The sequence below is a fragment of the Buceros rhinoceros genome, unplaced genomic scaffold, assembly GCF_000710305.1.
Source record: "Buceros rhinoceros silvestris isolate BGI_N320 unplaced genomic scaffold, ASM71030v1 scaffold34795, whole genome shotgun sequence".
Classification (NCBI taxonomy): domain Eukaryota; kingdom Metazoa; phylum Chordata; class Aves; order Bucerotiformes; family Bucerotidae; genus Buceros; species Buceros rhinoceros.
The window spans coordinates 6,167-24,655 of NW_010412863.1; the positions used below are offsets into that span (position 1 = coordinate 6,167).

General features: G+C 45.1%; 1 protein-coding gene across 1 annotated transcript in view; it reads right to left on the reverse strand.

Moving 5' to 3' along the window:
• TSC22D2 (TSC22 domain family, member 2) overlaps positions 1 to 18,489 on the reverse strand; it is a 22,241-nt gene that overhangs the window by 3,338 nt on the left and 414 nt on the right. Inside the window, exons 2-3 of the mRNA XM_010136545.1 lie at positions 16,809 to 18,489; positions 2,482 to 2,553 (exon numbers count right to left, since the gene is read on the reverse strand). The exon at positions 16,809 to 18,489 is cut by the window's right edge and continues 11 nt beyond it. Coding sequence (XP_010134847.1) covers positions 2,482 to 2,553; positions 16,809 to 18,489 — 1,753 coding nt within the window. The remainder of the gene's footprint in view (positions 1 to 2,481; positions 2,554 to 16,808) is intronic.

Consider the following 18,489-nt stretch of genomic DNA (forward strand, 5'->3'; position numbering starts at 1 on the left):
TCCCTCTGCGTGAAGACAGTCACATTGTGCGTGAAGCACCAAGAACAGTCAGCCTCATCCTAAGGCTCTTCTAATGCTTCTAAATTCAAACTGGAAAAGCTTCACCCCCAAAAGAAGCTCTAGGTAAGGCCACAATGAAGAAGTGAGATGTATAACTCCGGAATTTCCTGTCTACAGGAAGAGCACCTCATTTAACAGAAAGACACCAAATAGGGAAGTTCAGCAAAATCCTTCACCTGAAGAGGTGCTGCCTAATTCATCACACTTACGTAAGGAGAAAGGTGTTCACAGCACCACTTGGAATACACCTACCTGAGTGCTAGTGTGGGGAGAGAATCCCCACTGTATGAGTTAATTCACACGGTGAAGGCTCAGTGCTTCAGACAAAAGTGCAATGAATCATAAATCCTACTGCTTTAAACTCAGGTTTACCACCAGCGGCCGTGTTTCAGACAAATCCACCTAAAGCTCCTGTGGCACTAGCACTACACAAAGGCAACCCAGGCACAGCAGAGCTGTCACCCAGACCCTCGAGAGCATGCCAAGAAGCTGTTACTCCCCTCATTGTCCCCCAGTAACCTTAACTTTGCTGGCTGAAAAGAGAGACCCGTGAGACCTGTGCCTTGAGCAGCGCCTGTGTGAAAACGCTATGCAGGGAAATCCCCTGCCAGCACCCTGCAGACGCCTCAGCAACAACGAGCAATGGTCCTGCCACTGCCAGGGGGCACCTTGCTGGAGGGCCGCGCCACCCCGATGCACTGTGCCCCTGCCGGGGGACGCTCCCCAGCACCGGCTGTGCTGGCTCTGCCCTGCCCTGTCAGCCCCTCCACTAGGCTTGCCTGGCAGGTTTACTGCTGGAAGCCTTTCAGTTCAGTCATCCAGGCAAGCAAAACTGCGTCACAGGACCCTAAGAAAACCTACTAACTGGGGTATAAATGCAAAACCTGCCAAACCCTGCTTAAAACTTGCATCCATCCTGATGGATTTGATTCCATGTTTTAAAAATACTTGCTTCACCACAAAATGTTCAACAGGAAAGACGCAAGACTCTTGAAAGGAAGCTGCTGACATTCTGCCACCCAAATTTCACGGTCTTCTATATCCCGCGCTTCCAGTGCTTGCTGCGGACACTCTATAGGAACCTCTGATTTGAGAAGTCTTAATTGTTAATTATTTGATTGTAGAGGGTTTGTAGGATTGTTTTTTAATCCCTAAATTCCTCATCCTCAAGTTTAAAATTTCAAGTTTAAAAATTGTTTGAAGAGACATGAGAATAGAGAAGCAGATGAAGGCTAGACCTTAAAGGGAGCTTTTGGTCCATGTACCAAATTTGTATTCGAAGCCCTGAAGTTTGTTCCAGTTACACAACAAAGTCCTTGGAACCTCAATACCAACTTTGTCCCATAAACACAGGAAAGTGGCATCACCCAGAGCTTAAAGCAAAAATGCAAATTCATCCAAGTTCCTGCTAGAAAAAGAAGACGTGCTTTTCCAACATAGCCTACTGCTAGCACTTGAGGAACCAAAAATATTCAGAAAAGCAGGATGCATTAGCATTACTTCAAAACATCATTGTTTTTCAGTACACAAATTGTTGCCAAGCAAACTTTAAAGGACTTAAGTTGAAAAGCCTCTCAAGTCAAATACAGCCAGCACAGTGAGGGAAGTTATCAGTACTTCAACAGCTAAACAAAACTTACATTCTACAGAGCTTGTTAAGCAGAAGTATTGTAACAAGCCAGAGCACCACAAGGCATGGAATCACATCATCACTAGTTCAACTTAATGCTGACAAAACCCCCCTTGAAAATCATTACAGGGCGGTGATGAATTAGTAATGTGTCTCTGGCAAGTCATACCTGCAGCAGATATGACTGTGCTGCACCGCAGTTTCTTGCCGTGAGTTCAATGCTAACTTTGTAGATTTACTCCATCCTCGTAACTTGCCACGGTTCACAAATGTTTGTTCCCCACAGAGCTTTACTGAAGCAGAATGAAGGCAAGCCAGAGAGCTCCCTTTCCAGGTTTAGAGACTGAAAGATTTTAACTTTGTGAAAAGCGTGTTTAAATATAACACTTTCACAACTTGTTTTCTGATATTGGACTCAACAGCCCCAATTCCAAAAAATTTCCTTTTTTTATTTTTGGAAAAGGAAGCTGTAAATATTCTAGTGAAGGCCAGCTAGTAGCTGACTAGCATTAAACTCTTTCAGCTTACACATTATGTATGATACATGCATGATGGAAGGAGGACAAGAAAAAATGCCATGTCACGTATTTTAGACTTCTTTAGTCTTAGGTTTCAGTACGAACACTATACTTCCATGACCGCTCTCAGACCTTCAGGCTGCAGAAGCCCAATACGAAGCTCTAAACACAAGCAGCAGTTCTGTGCAAACAAAAATGCCGAGGAAGTGGGGCAGAGCAAAGCTGATCATGCATACTTCAGCATGTATGCATTCCATACGTAAGCATTCATACCTATCCCAGAAGGTCTTTGACTCGCGTAACTTGCTGAAATGGAACGCTTGGTAGAACGCGGTTGACGGATTCCTATGAGATCCAAGAATCAAACAGACATATTGAAAATGGGTACGTAATAAAAATATTAACTCTCTTATTCAACCTTCATTACAAAGTAATTAGCTGTCCAGACAGGTTAAATTTATGTCCAAAGGTTTGCAGACTTCACAGAATGCCTAAAGAACAGTTTAACGACTGAAAGGCCTTACGGTTTCTGTGGGTTTCCATTAGGGACATACTGAGTCAAAAAGAAAACGTCTCTGTGAACAGTACCCCGTCCATTCTTCTGAGCACCCCACTTTACTTTCAACACACCCGGGTTCTCCAAGGGGACCCAGAAGCCAGAGCTAAATATGTCACATTCAAGCTACGGCAGACTAAGTTACAACTGAAAACCAGACCAGCTGAAAACTGAGTATCCCTAACTTAGTAAGGGGTTATCAGACATCCCTGTACTTCCCTTGCTTGATGTGCAACAGGGCAACTGCTGTCTGGAAGCACCTTCCACATGGTAAATGGCAGAGCTCTAGCCAGCACCCTGGTTCTCGAGCCTTCAGCACAGGCTCCGTAACCTTGTTGAAAACCGCACAACTCCTGTCAGCAGCACAGAGCCAAGACAGCCTGACCCTCCTTGTTCAGGACGTGTTTGCCCCATAGGCAACAACTACACCGAAGTGTAATTTGAAGATGTTAATTCTCCACGGCCTCATCTGAACACTTACTGTTACAAGATCCTGGATGAAGCACAAAGGCAACATTTTCTGCTGCCAGCAGCCATATCAGAACGTTACACTTAGCTTAGGAACTGCTGATACCAGTACTGCAGCGCACCCTTACCCTGCTGCAGCTGGACCAGCCCTAGAAGAATGCAACGGCTTAGCTGGAAAATCTTCAGAAAAGCAAGTCTTAGTTGGAGTTCCTTCTGAGCCAGTTTTAAAACCAGAAGTTTATACCACTTAGAAGCAGAGGTGCCCATCTTTTTTTTTTTTTGGCAAGTTTATGGCAAGAATACTTCCATTTAAGTACAATTATTGTATAGTTGAAATCCTAGAATAAAACAAAACAAAAAAACAATCACAGAAGCTGCACCACAGCAAAACAGTATCTGAAGTAATTTGATTCCCATGGGAGATGTATACCAAAAACTTGCGAAGATAATGATATTTGTGAATCAGCAATGATCAGGAATCACTTGTTTGTCACTCCCCCTCCCATCTTCATTTCTCTACCCTTCAAAAAACCGTAATTCTTCACGTAAGTCTGGAATTTAGCTTAAAACCTGCTACAGAAGTTGCTTGATCAAGCTGATAAATACCCTGCGTTTCCACAAGAAGTACCGCACACTGTCACTGAGTGACAACTAAATACAACTAATTATAGGAAGAGCAACCCAATATCTAAAGGACATTTGAGTGATCCAGGGACTTAACATATGGAGAGCAATTGGCATCTGCGGATCAAGAGCGCATTCCTTCGTCGAAGGGAAGGATGGGCCCCGAGCTCTTCTTTCTGACTCAGTTGTCTCTGAGAAGTATGTAAAAACCTCTTCCTCAGAAAGTGACTGCAAATAGAAAGACATTTAACTTCCAAGATAAATTTCTTGCAGCATGTAAAACCCTGTAGCTATTGTTAGGTACCAAACGATGTGGTCTATAACCACACAGCATGTATTCCACACCATCTATTTTTACACTGATACCCTATATGCTATAGATTCTTGTACTATTCTTAAGCAAGGATCTGGAAAGGTATGAAAAAGTTCTCCCTGTTAAATTCTCATCTACACCCTCTGCTGCTGCAATGGCTTTTGCACTACAATTAAGAGAGCATTTTCTACTCAGTAGCTGTATTTTAGCAGGATGTTAACCAGGGGGGTGCTACCTGAACAGGAAAAGCAAATCCACAGAGGAAACGTGAATGGTGCCCTATGTGCAGGTCTGAACTAATCACTAGAGTTTCAGACTGTTGGGGCATCTATTTTTAATCACAAACAGTAAAAGCTTAGAGAATTATTGAAAACTCCTTTTAGTTTGCAGAAACAATTGGGAAAATGTCTTACAGAAGCATCAGAATCTAGCATGTTGCTGTGCCACCACTGAAACACCCCAAGTCCTGCAGGCACTGCCCCAACCAAATGCAGGGGCAGCCTGGACCAGAAAAGCAGATTCCTCGGGTCCCCTCCCTGGCAGACAGCTGGGTCCAGGAGGTCACGCTGCTGGCACACTGACACAGTGGAGCCTGCAGCCAGCCAGAAAGGGGATGTCCCGGATGCTGAACTGGAGGAGGAGAATCCAGGAGGTACTCCAGGCACTCCTATTCCTGTCTCTGGTGAGAGTTGAATACCTGGCGAGGTATTCCCCAGGACAGAGAGGCTCAATTACAGTCCAGAGACTACGACAGACAACTAGCTTAAACATTCAAACTGCCTTGATTGGTAAAAATTGCTTCCATGTCTCCATAAAGAAATTCTACAACACACACTTATTTCCTTCAAAAGCTCGTGTTCCAATTTAGGGTTTCCAACAACAGTTTTCATGCAACAGAAATTGATCTAAATTTAAAAGATGAGAATTTATTCAGCTCTCCAAATACTTGAAGTTTCAAGTTACCTCTTTTTTAAAGGGAAGTCCAAGCCACATCCAAAGTCTCACGTCATACTCAAAAGCGCATCCTCCCACTGCCATTAATCAGGACAAGCATATGCCAAACACAAACTTTATTCTGGAGAGTTCTGCTCTACCAGAAACCGCGTTCGTGAAAGCTGGCAGCCTTTCAAGCATACAGACAAATGCCTTTTAGTAGAAAAAACAACACTGGCTTTGGAACTGCTAGGTATCAGCTTGGCACCCAGGGGCTGCTGAACAGATGCCTTTTTTCCAGCTACTACTGTTGAAGGAGGAATAGTAACATCATTGTTCGTGACATAGCTGAGGTTTCAGTTTTTCAGTCAAACTGCAGACCAACATCAGCAACAAGAGGAGGAACACGTGAAGAACACCGCACTGTTTTTCCCCCCCCCACCGAAGGCAGCAAAATAGAAAATTCTCACTAGACCACCTCAGACATTTCTCTCTCTCTCAGTATCACTGACTGGTGTTTTCATTAACTTTAAGAACAGCAATGATGCAGAAGATCAAAAAGGCCTAAGCACCTGGCTGAAGAACACGAAAACAATGCATGCTCAACACCTCAGAGGAAAACCAAAGCAAAGCAGAATCATCTATTTATCACTACCTAGACAGCAGCAAGCCAACACGGATGACCCTTCCAGAAGCTTGTGTCAGACAAAAATCCCTTCTCAAAAAAATTAACAGCCCTCATACAGAAAAAACACAGAAGGTGTGATCATATTACAGAATGGGTAGAGCTTTGCATGACGGTTTTGTGAGAACACAGCTTATCCAAAGCAGACCACCACTGGTAACTGCTTTGTACACGGGGCTCTCCGGGGTTCAGTGGAAGAATGCATCAAATGGGTCTCCGGGGGTCTCCTCCGAGGGTGTTATAGGACACGTTAATCCATGACCTGGGCAGTGGAGTACAGGCTGTCTTTGTACCTGCAGATGATCTGCAAGCACTCTGGACAGCAGGAACAGAGCTGGGGAAGATCATGCCCAGTTGCAGCAGTGGTCTGAAACAAAACGGATGCAATTCCATAAGGATAAGCACAAAGTATTACACTCCGGTAGCAACAACCAGCTGCACAAGTACAAAACGTGGGATGAGCAGCTGACTACAGTTCTGCAGAAGAGAATCCAAACAGAAGTTAAAAAGTAAAGCTCTTGCAAAGGTGTTGGCTTTCAGTACTCCTGACACAGGAGGCACGCACACTAACTTCCTGTAATCAGCCTTCACTTAGATTTTAGGCCAGTTTTGGATACCAACTCTCCAGAAGGATACAAGCCTACCAAAGTCAAGGTAAGACCACCAGGAGACATGTCATATTCCAACTTTTTTTCCAATAATCAGAATTACTAAGTAGGAAAATGAAGCATTTAAAAGGCATGAAAGTCTTCACATAGTTCAGAGCAACTGCGAAGGAGAAGAAAATTTGTTCTCACACCTGTTAGTTGAAAGCACAGCACAAACATTACAGGGTTTAATTGCAGCAAAGAAAGTTTAAACTACACATCAGGATTATTCCCCACACAAACCACATGGAACAGAAAACGCTTCTTACAGAAGTGGTGGGACTCCCACGGTTGTCACTCTAGAAAGATCAAGCTGTTACTGCTCCAGAAGATTCTGGGCCCTTGAGTCTACAGATCAGCCCTTAAGCCCATCTTTCACAATGCTCTGAGAACTCAGTACATCACTAGAAAAACTTTAAAGCTGAAGTTCTGCCTTTTAATAGGATCATCCTGTAGGAACTAAATTTAACTACGAAATAGAAAGGAAAGAAGAGAGAGGCTGGTTTATTCTTTGAAACAGAACTTTCCATTCAACTGTAAAGTCCATGTACTTTCAGTGTAAAGTGAGAAATGACAATTCTAAAACAAAATTCTTAGTTGCAGGCAAAGCTCATACTGAAGCAACAATTTTAAGATAAGAAAGTATCAGTACAACAACCATTATGCTTGTGTTCCTAGTTTTAGGAGTAAGGTCAATCACACTGGTGTACCAACAGGACTGAGAATTCAGCAGAAGCTTCTGGCTTCCTACTCTCAGCACTGAAAGCTGTACAAGGTTGACAAGAGGCTTGAAGATAGAACTGCATTCTTCAGCCACATTTATCAAAGAGAAGGTGCTAGATGTTACCATATATCTGCACTGTTTCTGCAGTGCCAAAGGCGAATTAAACAGTTTGAGAAAGAAGTGACTCAAGAATAGCCTAAAGATGAAGTCAGCAAATAAAAGTTATTTAGCCTTCATACAACACCAGCATTATTATTTACAGTCAAGAGATCTGGTGGTCAGCACATGGTCTGAGCTAAGGTAAGACAGCTACCAGCATCCATGGATGTGTTTTCACTGTGGGGATCAATAAGGAATCAAGGCATCAAAAAAAAAAAAAAAGAAGGTAGAGCCATCAACTGCCCAATTCAATGTGCATTGAAGGACCACAAATTAATCCCTCCCTAGGTTCTAGAGTTTATAAAAGATTGGATATATTATGACCCAGAAGCATTTTGAACCCAAATGAGTTTTCAGTTATCTTACTGATCCCCAGTAAGGCTGTGTTTAACTAGGATACTAGCTGTGACCTGCAGGGAAGCCAGATACCTGCCGGTCTCCACATTAAAACACATGGGCATGGTTTATTCAGGACCTCAAGCAGGGGTTTTGCCATCAGCTGACCATAGCTTTTCCAGTAAAGTTTATGGCATTGAGAGATTATGTTTACACTAGTAACCGAATTCCTTCTCCATCCGTCTTCGTTTAAAAGATGTTTCACTTTATTTATATCACCTCTTATTTAAAGCAACTGCAGCTTTATTCCATGAGACTCTACCTACGAAACAGAGGAACTGGAGTACAAAGCTCCACAGGAGAGAACTGACAGGCTAAATGTGGGGAAGTCAATGCGGAATTAAGGGGAAAAAACCATCAAGATTAAAGCTCTTCAGGTTTTTTTCAATTACATATTCTGTTCACATAGCTCCTTAAAGCCATCATACTTGAAACCCATGCCCTGAAAAGCCAGCATGAATTAGATGCTGTTACACTCAGGTTTAGGAGCATTCTGGCTACAGAAAGCAGGAGAAGCTTGACAGCAGCCTGCACAACAGCTTCTGGACATCAACATCACTTTGTTTCTGCCTTTCAGGTCTCTGGTAGACACTGAATCAGTAGAGCATAAGAACACCAAAAGAGAGACAACATTTCCCTTGGTTTTACTACACTCTCTGAAAGCATGAGTCCAAGTTTCTCTAAAGAAAGAGTTAAAAGTTCATGTATAGTGGCAAAAATTAATGAGGTCAACAGGACATCATGCTCCCCTGTTCACAGAGCCTTGGATCAATGAAATGGTGGCACCTTGCCTTAAGCCGTAAGTACATAACAGTGGTCACTAATAATTTTCTTAAAAAAAATTACCTGTGTTAGATTATAATCATTCAGTATTTCTAAAGGAGTTTTGCTGAAGAGTTCACACAGCAAACACTGAGATGACTGATACTAATTGTGGAAGAACAATGCAAGTGCCCATCTTCCAAATCTCTTCTCACTTCTGATTTCAACAGCTGCCACCCAAAACTCTAGGGTCCAATTCTCTCAGGTCCCAGAAACTGGTGCCCAAGCCTCAGCAGTCTGTGCAGCAGACAATCCTGAATCCCACAATCTTAACAGCTTTACAGTCGCTCAGGACTCGCTGATGATCTCCTCCACGCTCCACATCCCATCCTCCCATGCACCACAGCCGGACTCGGTGCGCTCTTAGTTCACCCCAACTAGCACTGCTGTCCTGAGCAGGTAACCAAGGCTCTCCTGCTCTTCCTCCCTGCAGGCAGCATTGTCACAGACACGCTTATTAAAACACTGTGTGCTAATAATGCAAGGCTGCTTTGTGAGGGCTGCTGAGGCTGTCAGTCGGGCTGAATTTTTATCATGTCTCTTACAGACCATGGAAGGACTAATTTGAGTCACTCTGTTCTCAGATCAAAACACGTAACAAGTGCAAGATTCCAGGTACCAATGACTTGTCTTCTCACTGTTAACCTCCAGTTCTTGTCAGGAGGACACAAGGCAGTGTAGATCATGGGATGCCCAGCTCAGCTTCAAGAAAAAAAAAAACCCACACAGAAGACCACATCTTCCAAGAGAAACAACTATAGAAGTCGATACGCAAAACAGCAATGCAGAAATCCTGTGCTTGACCCATTCAGGGTTTCTTGCTGCTGTTAAGGAGCTTTCAGAGAAGCCACAGAAAGGCGCATCAACATTATCCATGTTTGGATGAATTGAGACAAGCTTAAAAAAAAAAAAGGACTTCTTGAAAATAATTTACATGGTCTCAAACAAACATCTTGATCTTCACCTCGCAAGGGACAAAGCCCTTCTGCACCTACTGTAATTTGCCAGCTAACATCATTGTGTCATATTATTCTTTTGCAGATTATCCCATTCACAAGCAAGCTCCGAATGCGTTTAAAAAGCAGACCCCAATTTGCTGGATGAAAGAAGGTAGTAAAAGCCAACATCAATTCCCTAGTCCTGAATTTAAAAGACCCACATTTGCTAGTACTGCATTATACAAACGAAAATCTGGAAGAGATGTCAAAACTCTTCAAAATATTGACTTTTACAACTTGGCTGGTAAAGAAAAAGGCATTTATTAATATGTATGAACATGTTATTGCAGAGGATCAGGCTGCTCCTGCCTGCTCTGCCCACAAAGCTAGATTTCCTCAAACCTGTTGAGGGAAGGGAAAGTTGCTTATGATTACTGGTGAAAGTGGCCTCGCACAGTGGAACAGCTGGCTTGAGTGTTCACTTTCAAAGAAAACAGCCCAAGAAGGACATTTCCACACACATCCCCCCAACTAAGTTGCAGTACAGCAGTTCCAGATATTTCAGTTATCTATAAATACAAGTGGTTCCTGGTTTTCTGACAAAATATTTTAATATCTGTGGGGAAAAAAGCAAGTGGAGAAAGCCAATTCAAACAGACTCAGCCAAATCCCCCCGTCCTTACTTATGCGACATTGGTCAAGAAAGCACCGATTAGCACCTGTGTTAAATTTAATACTGAGCTTTGAAAAAAGCTATTAGAAGACAGACCACACATGGCATGGTTTGATACATCGTGTATTATCACCATATTGTCTGCCTTGCCACACCACTCACATGTCCTTCACACCTCTTCATTTCACAGCAGCCTGCTCTCAGCTGAAGTTCTAACTAAACCACTCTCTGTATGAGAGCTTGGCCTAAAGAAACAGCATTTTTAGGAAGGCATTTGTAGGGTTGGTCAAGGTATTTATGGTCCTCGCACCCATCGTTTGACATAAGAGACATTCCCAGGGGCTGTCATCAACACCCCTGCAAAAACAGCTGAAATAACTTGTCAGAGAAGCAAGCAAGGGGCCTCAACCCCCATTTTTGATCACCCCATCCTTCAATAAACCAGACAAGCTAAACTTGCTCTAGATGGATATAAAAATCTTCAAATACTTCACTGAAACCAGTACTTCAGTTCTTGCCCATTCTACACTCCTCTGCTGCCACCTCACAGACATGCCATGCCCATCGCCTCCCAGAAATAAAGGGGTCAGGACTGTGTCCTGGCTGAAAAGAAGGTAAATGGTACCCTGGGCTGGGAGAGCATGGTCAGCAGGTCAAGGGAGGAGATGGCAGCCTCCAGAAGTCCCTTCTAACCTCAGCCAGTCTGACTGGTTTTTGCTACTGACAGCCATCCCTACTGAGTTTGTAATTTTTAATGAGTACTCCACAACCGTGCCAGCTGTCATTGTGACAGGCAGCTGACACCTCTCTATGGTGCTAATTAGTACTTCTACCTTCCCTCCACACTGCTAAAAGCATTCAAGCAAGCTGTTGTGATACAAATGCATTACTCCTACCTTCAAAGAGAGAATAGACACACACAAAAAACCCTCTCAGAATAATTTTATTTTGCATGATAAAAAAATTAAGACTGGCATCCAGCTGTTCTTCCTGTGGCTGAGCAACTCACCTGCCCTGCATGAGTAAAAATAGATCATCCCATAATGCAAAGAACTTGCTAGCACTCAATACATATTTGTATTTATAAAGCACAAAGTTTAAAAATAGAGGAATTTTCAAGAAGAGGAATGAAGACACAACCTTACACTGCACTTCAAGTGACCTTTTCTGTCTGGAGAACCTTCTCAGACGACAGCAGCTTTAGCAGTTACTATAAATACTTCTGTCTTTACACTTTGTCAAATACAGGAATAAAGCAGACACCTGGGGCTGACAATCTGGATTTATCTTCCAGAACTAAACCAGTTGTACGTGAGCAGGAGTCTCACACAAGTTTCTCACAGGTTCTTTGCCGACACACAAAAAGGTCCAATGAGGTTTGCATTTTCCATGAGCAACTGAAGCTGCCAATCACTGGCTTTAAAACTCAAAAATTCATATATAGCCCTAATATGCAACAGGCTGATATTCAAACATCCAGCCCAGTAACAGGGAACAATTGCTTTTTACTACAGTGTTAACCGAATCATGAGAGATTGTCAGCACCTCCTGTGAAAACGTGCAGCCCAAGAGACATGACGGCTCTTCAGCAGCCTGACAGCAGTCTGGTAGTCCTGCCTGCTCAAAAAACCCAAACACTCAGCTTTTAACAGGAGGCTTAAAAAAGCTTCTGCAAAAGACAGGCCGTTATTTCTACCTTACAAGACAGCATTCAGAAACAAGTTGACTATGGAACACTTGCTGTCTTGCATAGGGGAGCAGAAAACAATTAACCCACAGCAGCAGAGCGGAATACCGAGGAGGACGAGATACAGAGCATTCACATCAGAGCTGGTATGCTGCAGCCTTTGAAACTCAGCTGTTTCACTCTCTGAATTTCTTTCAAGTATTTTCCCTCTTTCCTCCTTTTAATAACCATCTCATTTGAAACACTTACAGAGCATTAATTTTAAGAATGCCTTGACTCCTCTTTAACAAAGGCATTTGTATGTTTAAAATGGGAAGCAGCTCTGTCAAATGAGCAACACCGCTGTTCCGTGCAGCCATCCTGGAACGCTCAGGAAGGAAACACATGGCAGGACAGGTTTTCCAAAATCTAAACACTGGCACAGTGCTGGAGTTACCTTATCTCATATTTGTTACAGGAAGTGCAGCAAAAAGTGAGCAGGACTAACGGGAGCTTTGTTTGCACTAACCATCACTTGGGATCACCACCTGTAACGGTCACCTCCTAAGTCCCACCCACCTCAATGGCTTTCATGTGCCATAGCTCTGGCCATCGAACTGACGGCACTCATGGCTCTGGAGCACCTCTGCCCTTGTTCCATTCTTACCTGCCTCTACAAGCACTCAAGAACACTGCCCCACAGGAGAGCTGAACACATGTGAGCCTGGAGCCGAGCTCAAAGCTCCCGCTGGTTTACAAGCACAGCGAAGGAAGGGACAGTACTTGACAGCAATGCTGTTCCAGTGCTGCTCACTGGCACGTACCCACAGGACACTCTTTTCTTCAGGAGAACAAAAAGTGTGCAGTACCGAAGGAAACCCTCGTTAAAAGTACATTAACACCCATGCCCAGTTCTGTCCTTACGTTATGAACCTGGCCTCAAGCGTGCAGTTTTATCAGCAGTTAGCGGACTACACAAATACCTGATTTAGCTGAGGGAGAGATGTGTGCTGTGAAGAGGTCTGCACAATCGGTTTTTCAACAGCTCAGCTGCTGCGGTTGACAGTTCACAATTGCAGCCATTCATTAGCACTTCTGGAATACAGCCAGCCCAGTTCAAGCTGGTCAGCTATCTCTGGAAAATGATCTAGACTCTGCTCCTTTTTCAACATGCCCAGTAATATTTAGCCCCAAAAGTCTGCCAAGCATGTACGAGAGTTGAACGAGCTTTCTCAGTAACATTCTTTTAACAGAGGCAACATATTTCTTCTCCCTCAAGAGCCAAAATAAAGTTAAGCCAGCTGGAATATTATGCTTGTCAGCTGCAAACGTGTGTGTACGTAGGCATAAAGGTGAGTAGAGGAACTGACACACACCAACCCCCAAACCCTCCCAGGTTTTGCCCTCCATCCACAATCATCAGTACTGCTGAGAGAGACCAGCAAAAGGGGAGTCGGGGTGATTCTGAGATCCAGCCCTACCTGTGTTTTATACTACCTGCCCGACTCCTCAATCAGAGCGGATCACAATATCCACATCTGCCTCAGTACGAGTACAACTTCCTCGAGGATAAACCACTGCAGTTCATTCTACTAGCAGCCACATTGAGAGAGGAAAATAAAACTATGTTGTGCTGCAGATCTTTCATAATTTCCACAGCACGTGTGGAGGACAGCTTTAATGAGCTCTTTAAGAGCTCAGCAGCGTAGACATCAACTGAAAACACAGATCTGTTTTTTTAAAGGAAGGTGCAATAGGCCAAAGACTTTCTCTTTTTTTAATTCTGTTGGACCACCTACCCATCCTCTCCTCCCACCAGATAAGGTTTCTTGATTAACCGATTCTTCACTACTCATCAGGTCAGTGCAAGAAACCACAGCCGTGCCTAGTCTAGGCTACTGTAGAAGTGTACTGGACTACCCAACGGGAAATCAGAGGCTTTTAGGCAAGGTCTTCACAGAAAGTCAGTTCTCCCTCTGTAGATACACAGTTCTCCTACCAGTCGATATAACCTTACACCCACAGCTCTAACCATCTTAGCTGCAACTTGATTTAAAGCAGCAGATCCAAAGATAGGAATAATACAGAGAACTTTTTTTTCAGAAAGATGAGAACTGACCAGCTTTTTCCATCAGACCTCTCTGTTTCATACTTACTGCATTTCTCACATTCTGTTTGCAAAGAATTCCTATCCTAAACTATTTTATCTTTAAAACAGTTCATCTTCAGAACAGCGAACAACTTAGTAGGTAACTCCAGAGTATCTAGAGCTACTTGGCATTCCTTGATGAATCACTGTTAGATGATGATGATTGCAGAATGTCCTACACAAGTTTGTCAAGCATCAAGTATGTACAAATATTTTAATATAATTGAAGGTGTCAGAAGAAATGTAGATACCTGCCTATTCAGTGGCCGCCCCCCCCTCCCCGGGTGTGTTACACATTAATACTGAGATAAAAGAGAAAAACGTTTTCTACAACTGAACAGCTCTTACAACTACAAAGTAAACGCTAAACAAAATTAAGGGGCAACTTCCTGAGCCCGCAGGCAGCCCGAAACAGCGACTCATGGTACGTGAGCTCTCTGTGCAGTCCTGTTAGTTTATCAGTGTCAACCCTCAGCCTGTTCATGACACTTGAAGGTCTTCATTAACTATTTCACCACCGATTTCAGCAGATAAAGTAGCTGGGCATAAGCCCATAGGAGTAGTGGTGCAACTTAAGTGGCTAGAAAGAGGAAGAAAAGCAGGAACAAGAAGAGCAGACAAGCAGGAGACAGTTGTATAATAAAGCCTTCTCAGTGAGTAAAGCAAATAGAAGCAAAGTGGTAAGACAGCCTTAACAAGCCGTTAGACTTTTACTTTCTCCTTCCTCTGTCTGAAACCAGTGGAGGTCAGGCTACTGACCAAGGGGAGCAAAGAGTAAACTCAGATGTAACTAGCCCCGTGTGCATCTCCTACTTCGTAGGAAGCCTTGGCCTGTTTAAACCAAGATTTTATTGCTTACCAGTATCACTGCTGAAGAAAGCTATTCCAGGCCGGGAGAGACTCTAACACACCGTACAGCTCCTTGCTTCACGTACCACTCCAGCAAATGAAGAAGTTTTATCACCCAGTGCAGGAGAGGACAACTGAGAAATACACAATTCTTTTCAGATAACCACAAGTTAGATTCTCTACGGAACCACGTCACAAAGAGCGCTCTGCCCTTACGGTCAATTCCCAGCTCTCGCTCACGGTTCTCAGAGCCAGTTTCTGAAAAAGTTCCTTTAGAAACGAACACTGAGTGAAGCGATGCTGCTAGGTGGCTCCAGTTCAAAACTACAAAAACAACTGCAAAAATCACCGTTCAGGGTAAGAGTATCAAGAACTGTCTCACTAGTGTGCAACACAAAGCAGCCTACAGGTCTGAGAATGCAGGACAAGTTTTCGCCTGTCATTATAAAAAGTGCTTCCTTTGTCACAAATAATCACATCTGTTACTAAAATTTAGGTAAATATTAAGTACCAGAAGCTATGCAAAATGAATGCAAAATACTTTCCTTTCTTTCTGGCTCCTTCATCAACAGGAAGATTAAACACCAGACAAATCATCTTCTGATAATACCCTGAGCTATGGAAAAAACCCCTACCAGCTTGAAATCTAACCTTATTTGCACAAAGAAGAGCCTGTCAGATGGGTCAGCAATCCTCCTAAGGTAGGCACAACTGCTAGAAAATTTTAACTGTTTAAACTTTCTTTTCAGGCATTTACTGCTTTAATCAGAACCAGCACAGCTCTCCAAAACACAACTTTGCTGGCATAATGGCATTAGCAGAGTCACCATCCCACAGCTCTGGGAAGCACCAGGCTGCCTCACTGCAGGTGTAACTCTCCCAACACTCATTTGCCTTCGCAGTACCTCCTCCCTCTATCCACACACCCTAATCCCCCCACACAGCTCAGGCAACACCGACTGCCTTATCCCACAGCCCAGTACTCGCCACAGGCGAGGGGAGGTTTACAGGGTAATTCAGCATATCGGGCTGTCTCAAAATGGTGTTACTCCTGTTTTTAAAATCACAAGTAGGTATAACCCCCATATTTCCATCCCCCAAACTGCAGTGACCCCAACTGTACACGTGAACGACACCGATGCAGGGCTCAAACACTGCCTCCCTGAAGCCTCCTCTCGGTTTTAGCCGTGGAACCACCCTTCAGTGGAGTCTGAGGAGCCCACGGGAGAGACAGTCACACACGAGCTCCCTCTCCCAGGCCCTCCAATGAGTCTGCTCATGGTACACACCTTTGTTACAACTAACAGTTGTAAATTACTTTCCTCTTAAGAAAACTCGCTGTGTGGCTGTACTTTCCTCTGTGTCTGTATCTCCGCCCAAGTGAGCGAGCACCATTTTTTGCAGCATGAAGAACCACTATCTGTAGACCTTCCCCGTGTCGGGGCACACTAACCTGTACTCAGGTGCAAGCACTTTCCCTGCCAACTGACGTTGTAAGGTGCAAACTCAACAGCAGGAGAAAAACTGCAAAGCTGTGTTACAAGCCTTCAGGTTTTCCAAGACACCTCGCAGGACGGCCCCCAGACAGCACCACGCGCCTGCTTCTAACAGCGCTGCCGTACAGCGGTGCTGGTGACCCCATTTTAACCCCCTGCCCTTTGAGTGTCTTCCGGGGAAAGCGCAGGCTGAGCGCCTGGGCGCACGGGGACCGCTCTCTGAAAGAGCTCCTCTTGCTATGCTTCAAGCAGCTTCCAGACTACTCTCTGCCCTCTTCTCTGAGAAAAGCAGTAACACCCACATCCTGAGAGGAACAAGTACAGTTCACTACCTGCCTAAAAACTGTGCTGTTTTGTACTCCTAAAAAAATCTAAAAACAGCCCGCTACACTTCAGTATGACTTTTCTGAAAATGTGAACCTAGAAAAACCTCTTTGGCAGTTAAAGTTTATCCTTTTCCCTTAAGGAAAGGTATTTTTACAGCATTTAAAAGAATTCATACCTGTCTTCATCACCATCAACAGGAATGGATATGCCAAAGACAGAGCTGGCGAGACTGTTCATAGGAGTACTTGCAGGTAACTGGAGAGGATTTGCTAGAGTGTCTGGAACAGGAGGCTTCACAAGAGGTTTATTTTCAGCTATAAGAGAAAGCGGTGGCTGAGGTAGGGGTTCCGATTTTCTTCTTGTATCATCGATCTGGCCTACTGCAGATTGAGCTTGAGTCTGAAACTGCCCGAGGTTTGACTGCGGCAGACTCACAGGAACGCTGGGCGCGCCTTGCATCAAGTGTCCAGCATGCTGCGGCTGGACAACACCGGCACTTCTGCTGGCAGAAGTGTGGCTGGTCATCTGGGACTGGACGAGCGTCGCGGGGACATTTGGCATAGTAACAGCGGTGGTGGTAGACACACTAGGTACACTTGCACCAGGCCCGGCTGCAGGCATGCTCTGAACTCCCGGGACCACGGTGTGGGGAGCACCAGGCATTCCAGACACTTGACCGCTTCCACCCATTGGATGCTGAGTCACAGATTTCTGTTGCACAACCCCGCTGTGGCCGATGCCTTGCTGCACCAGCCCTCCTGGCTGCGGAACGGCAGCGGGGGTGGCCTGTGCCTGGCCACTCTGCATTAACCCCGACCCCTGTGCAGCTGCTTCACCAGGCTGCGCTGACACCCCCATCACAGACGCTCCCACCGGTGAGGGATTCTGGCCACTCACCTGCCCCACGGGCAGGCCGGAAGCCACAGTACTTGGAGCAGAGCCCGAAGCAGCTTGTTGAATAGCTCCTTGAGACTGCATCATTGTCATGTGCTGCAGGTAGTCGGCCTGACCAGAAGGCTGTGTCGGCAGTAGGTGCACAGGTGGAATCTGGGACTGGGAATAAGCAAATTGCTGCGGCTGAGTCACTGGTACATTCGCCTGCTGCACCTGCTGTTGTGCCACAGGAACGCTCGGCTGCCCTGCTGTCACGTTCGGGGGTGCCATGGCTTTCCCGTTGGCTACAGCCTGTGCAACACCCTGCGTATTTACCTGTGGCTGCGACTGCTGTGGCACCATCATTTGCTGACTTGCTACTGAAGCCCCAGAAAACATGGGCTGAGCAGTACTTTGAGGCATGGCCCCACCTATGGGTTGCTGAGGCTGCTGTTGTTGCCCAATGACAAAATTAGGTTGCTGTAGAGAGGCCTGGTTCATTTTCTCTGTCTGGAGCAGCTGCGACATGGCAGCCAGGGAACTGTCAGCTATAGAATCGGGGCCATGGGCGGATGCTGGCACAGCTGAGATCACAACAGAACCTCCTGTGGCACCGAGGCCACTGTCCCTCTCCTGAGAAGCCTGCTCAAAGGTGCTGCTGTGCCTAATGCAATCTCCAGTCCTGCCCATGACACCACCACCATCTGAGTCCCGGTCATAGTACTCCATACATGTCCATCGTCCTCGTCTGTAGGGCTCCCCTGAACCATGGTCCAGCTTGATCCCCCTGAGGCGTGAGCTGCACACAGCAGCCACTGTCTGAGACATTGTCCCAGGAGTGGCAGATGCAGAAAGCCCTACGGAGGGCAAGGTGGTCTGAGCACTGCTGCCTCCTGCCACAGCAGTGCCAGGGGCAGCAGCTGGCAGGGGCACAGAAGAGCTCTTGGGCACAGCTCCTGCGCTGGGGGCCACAGCCGGTGGCG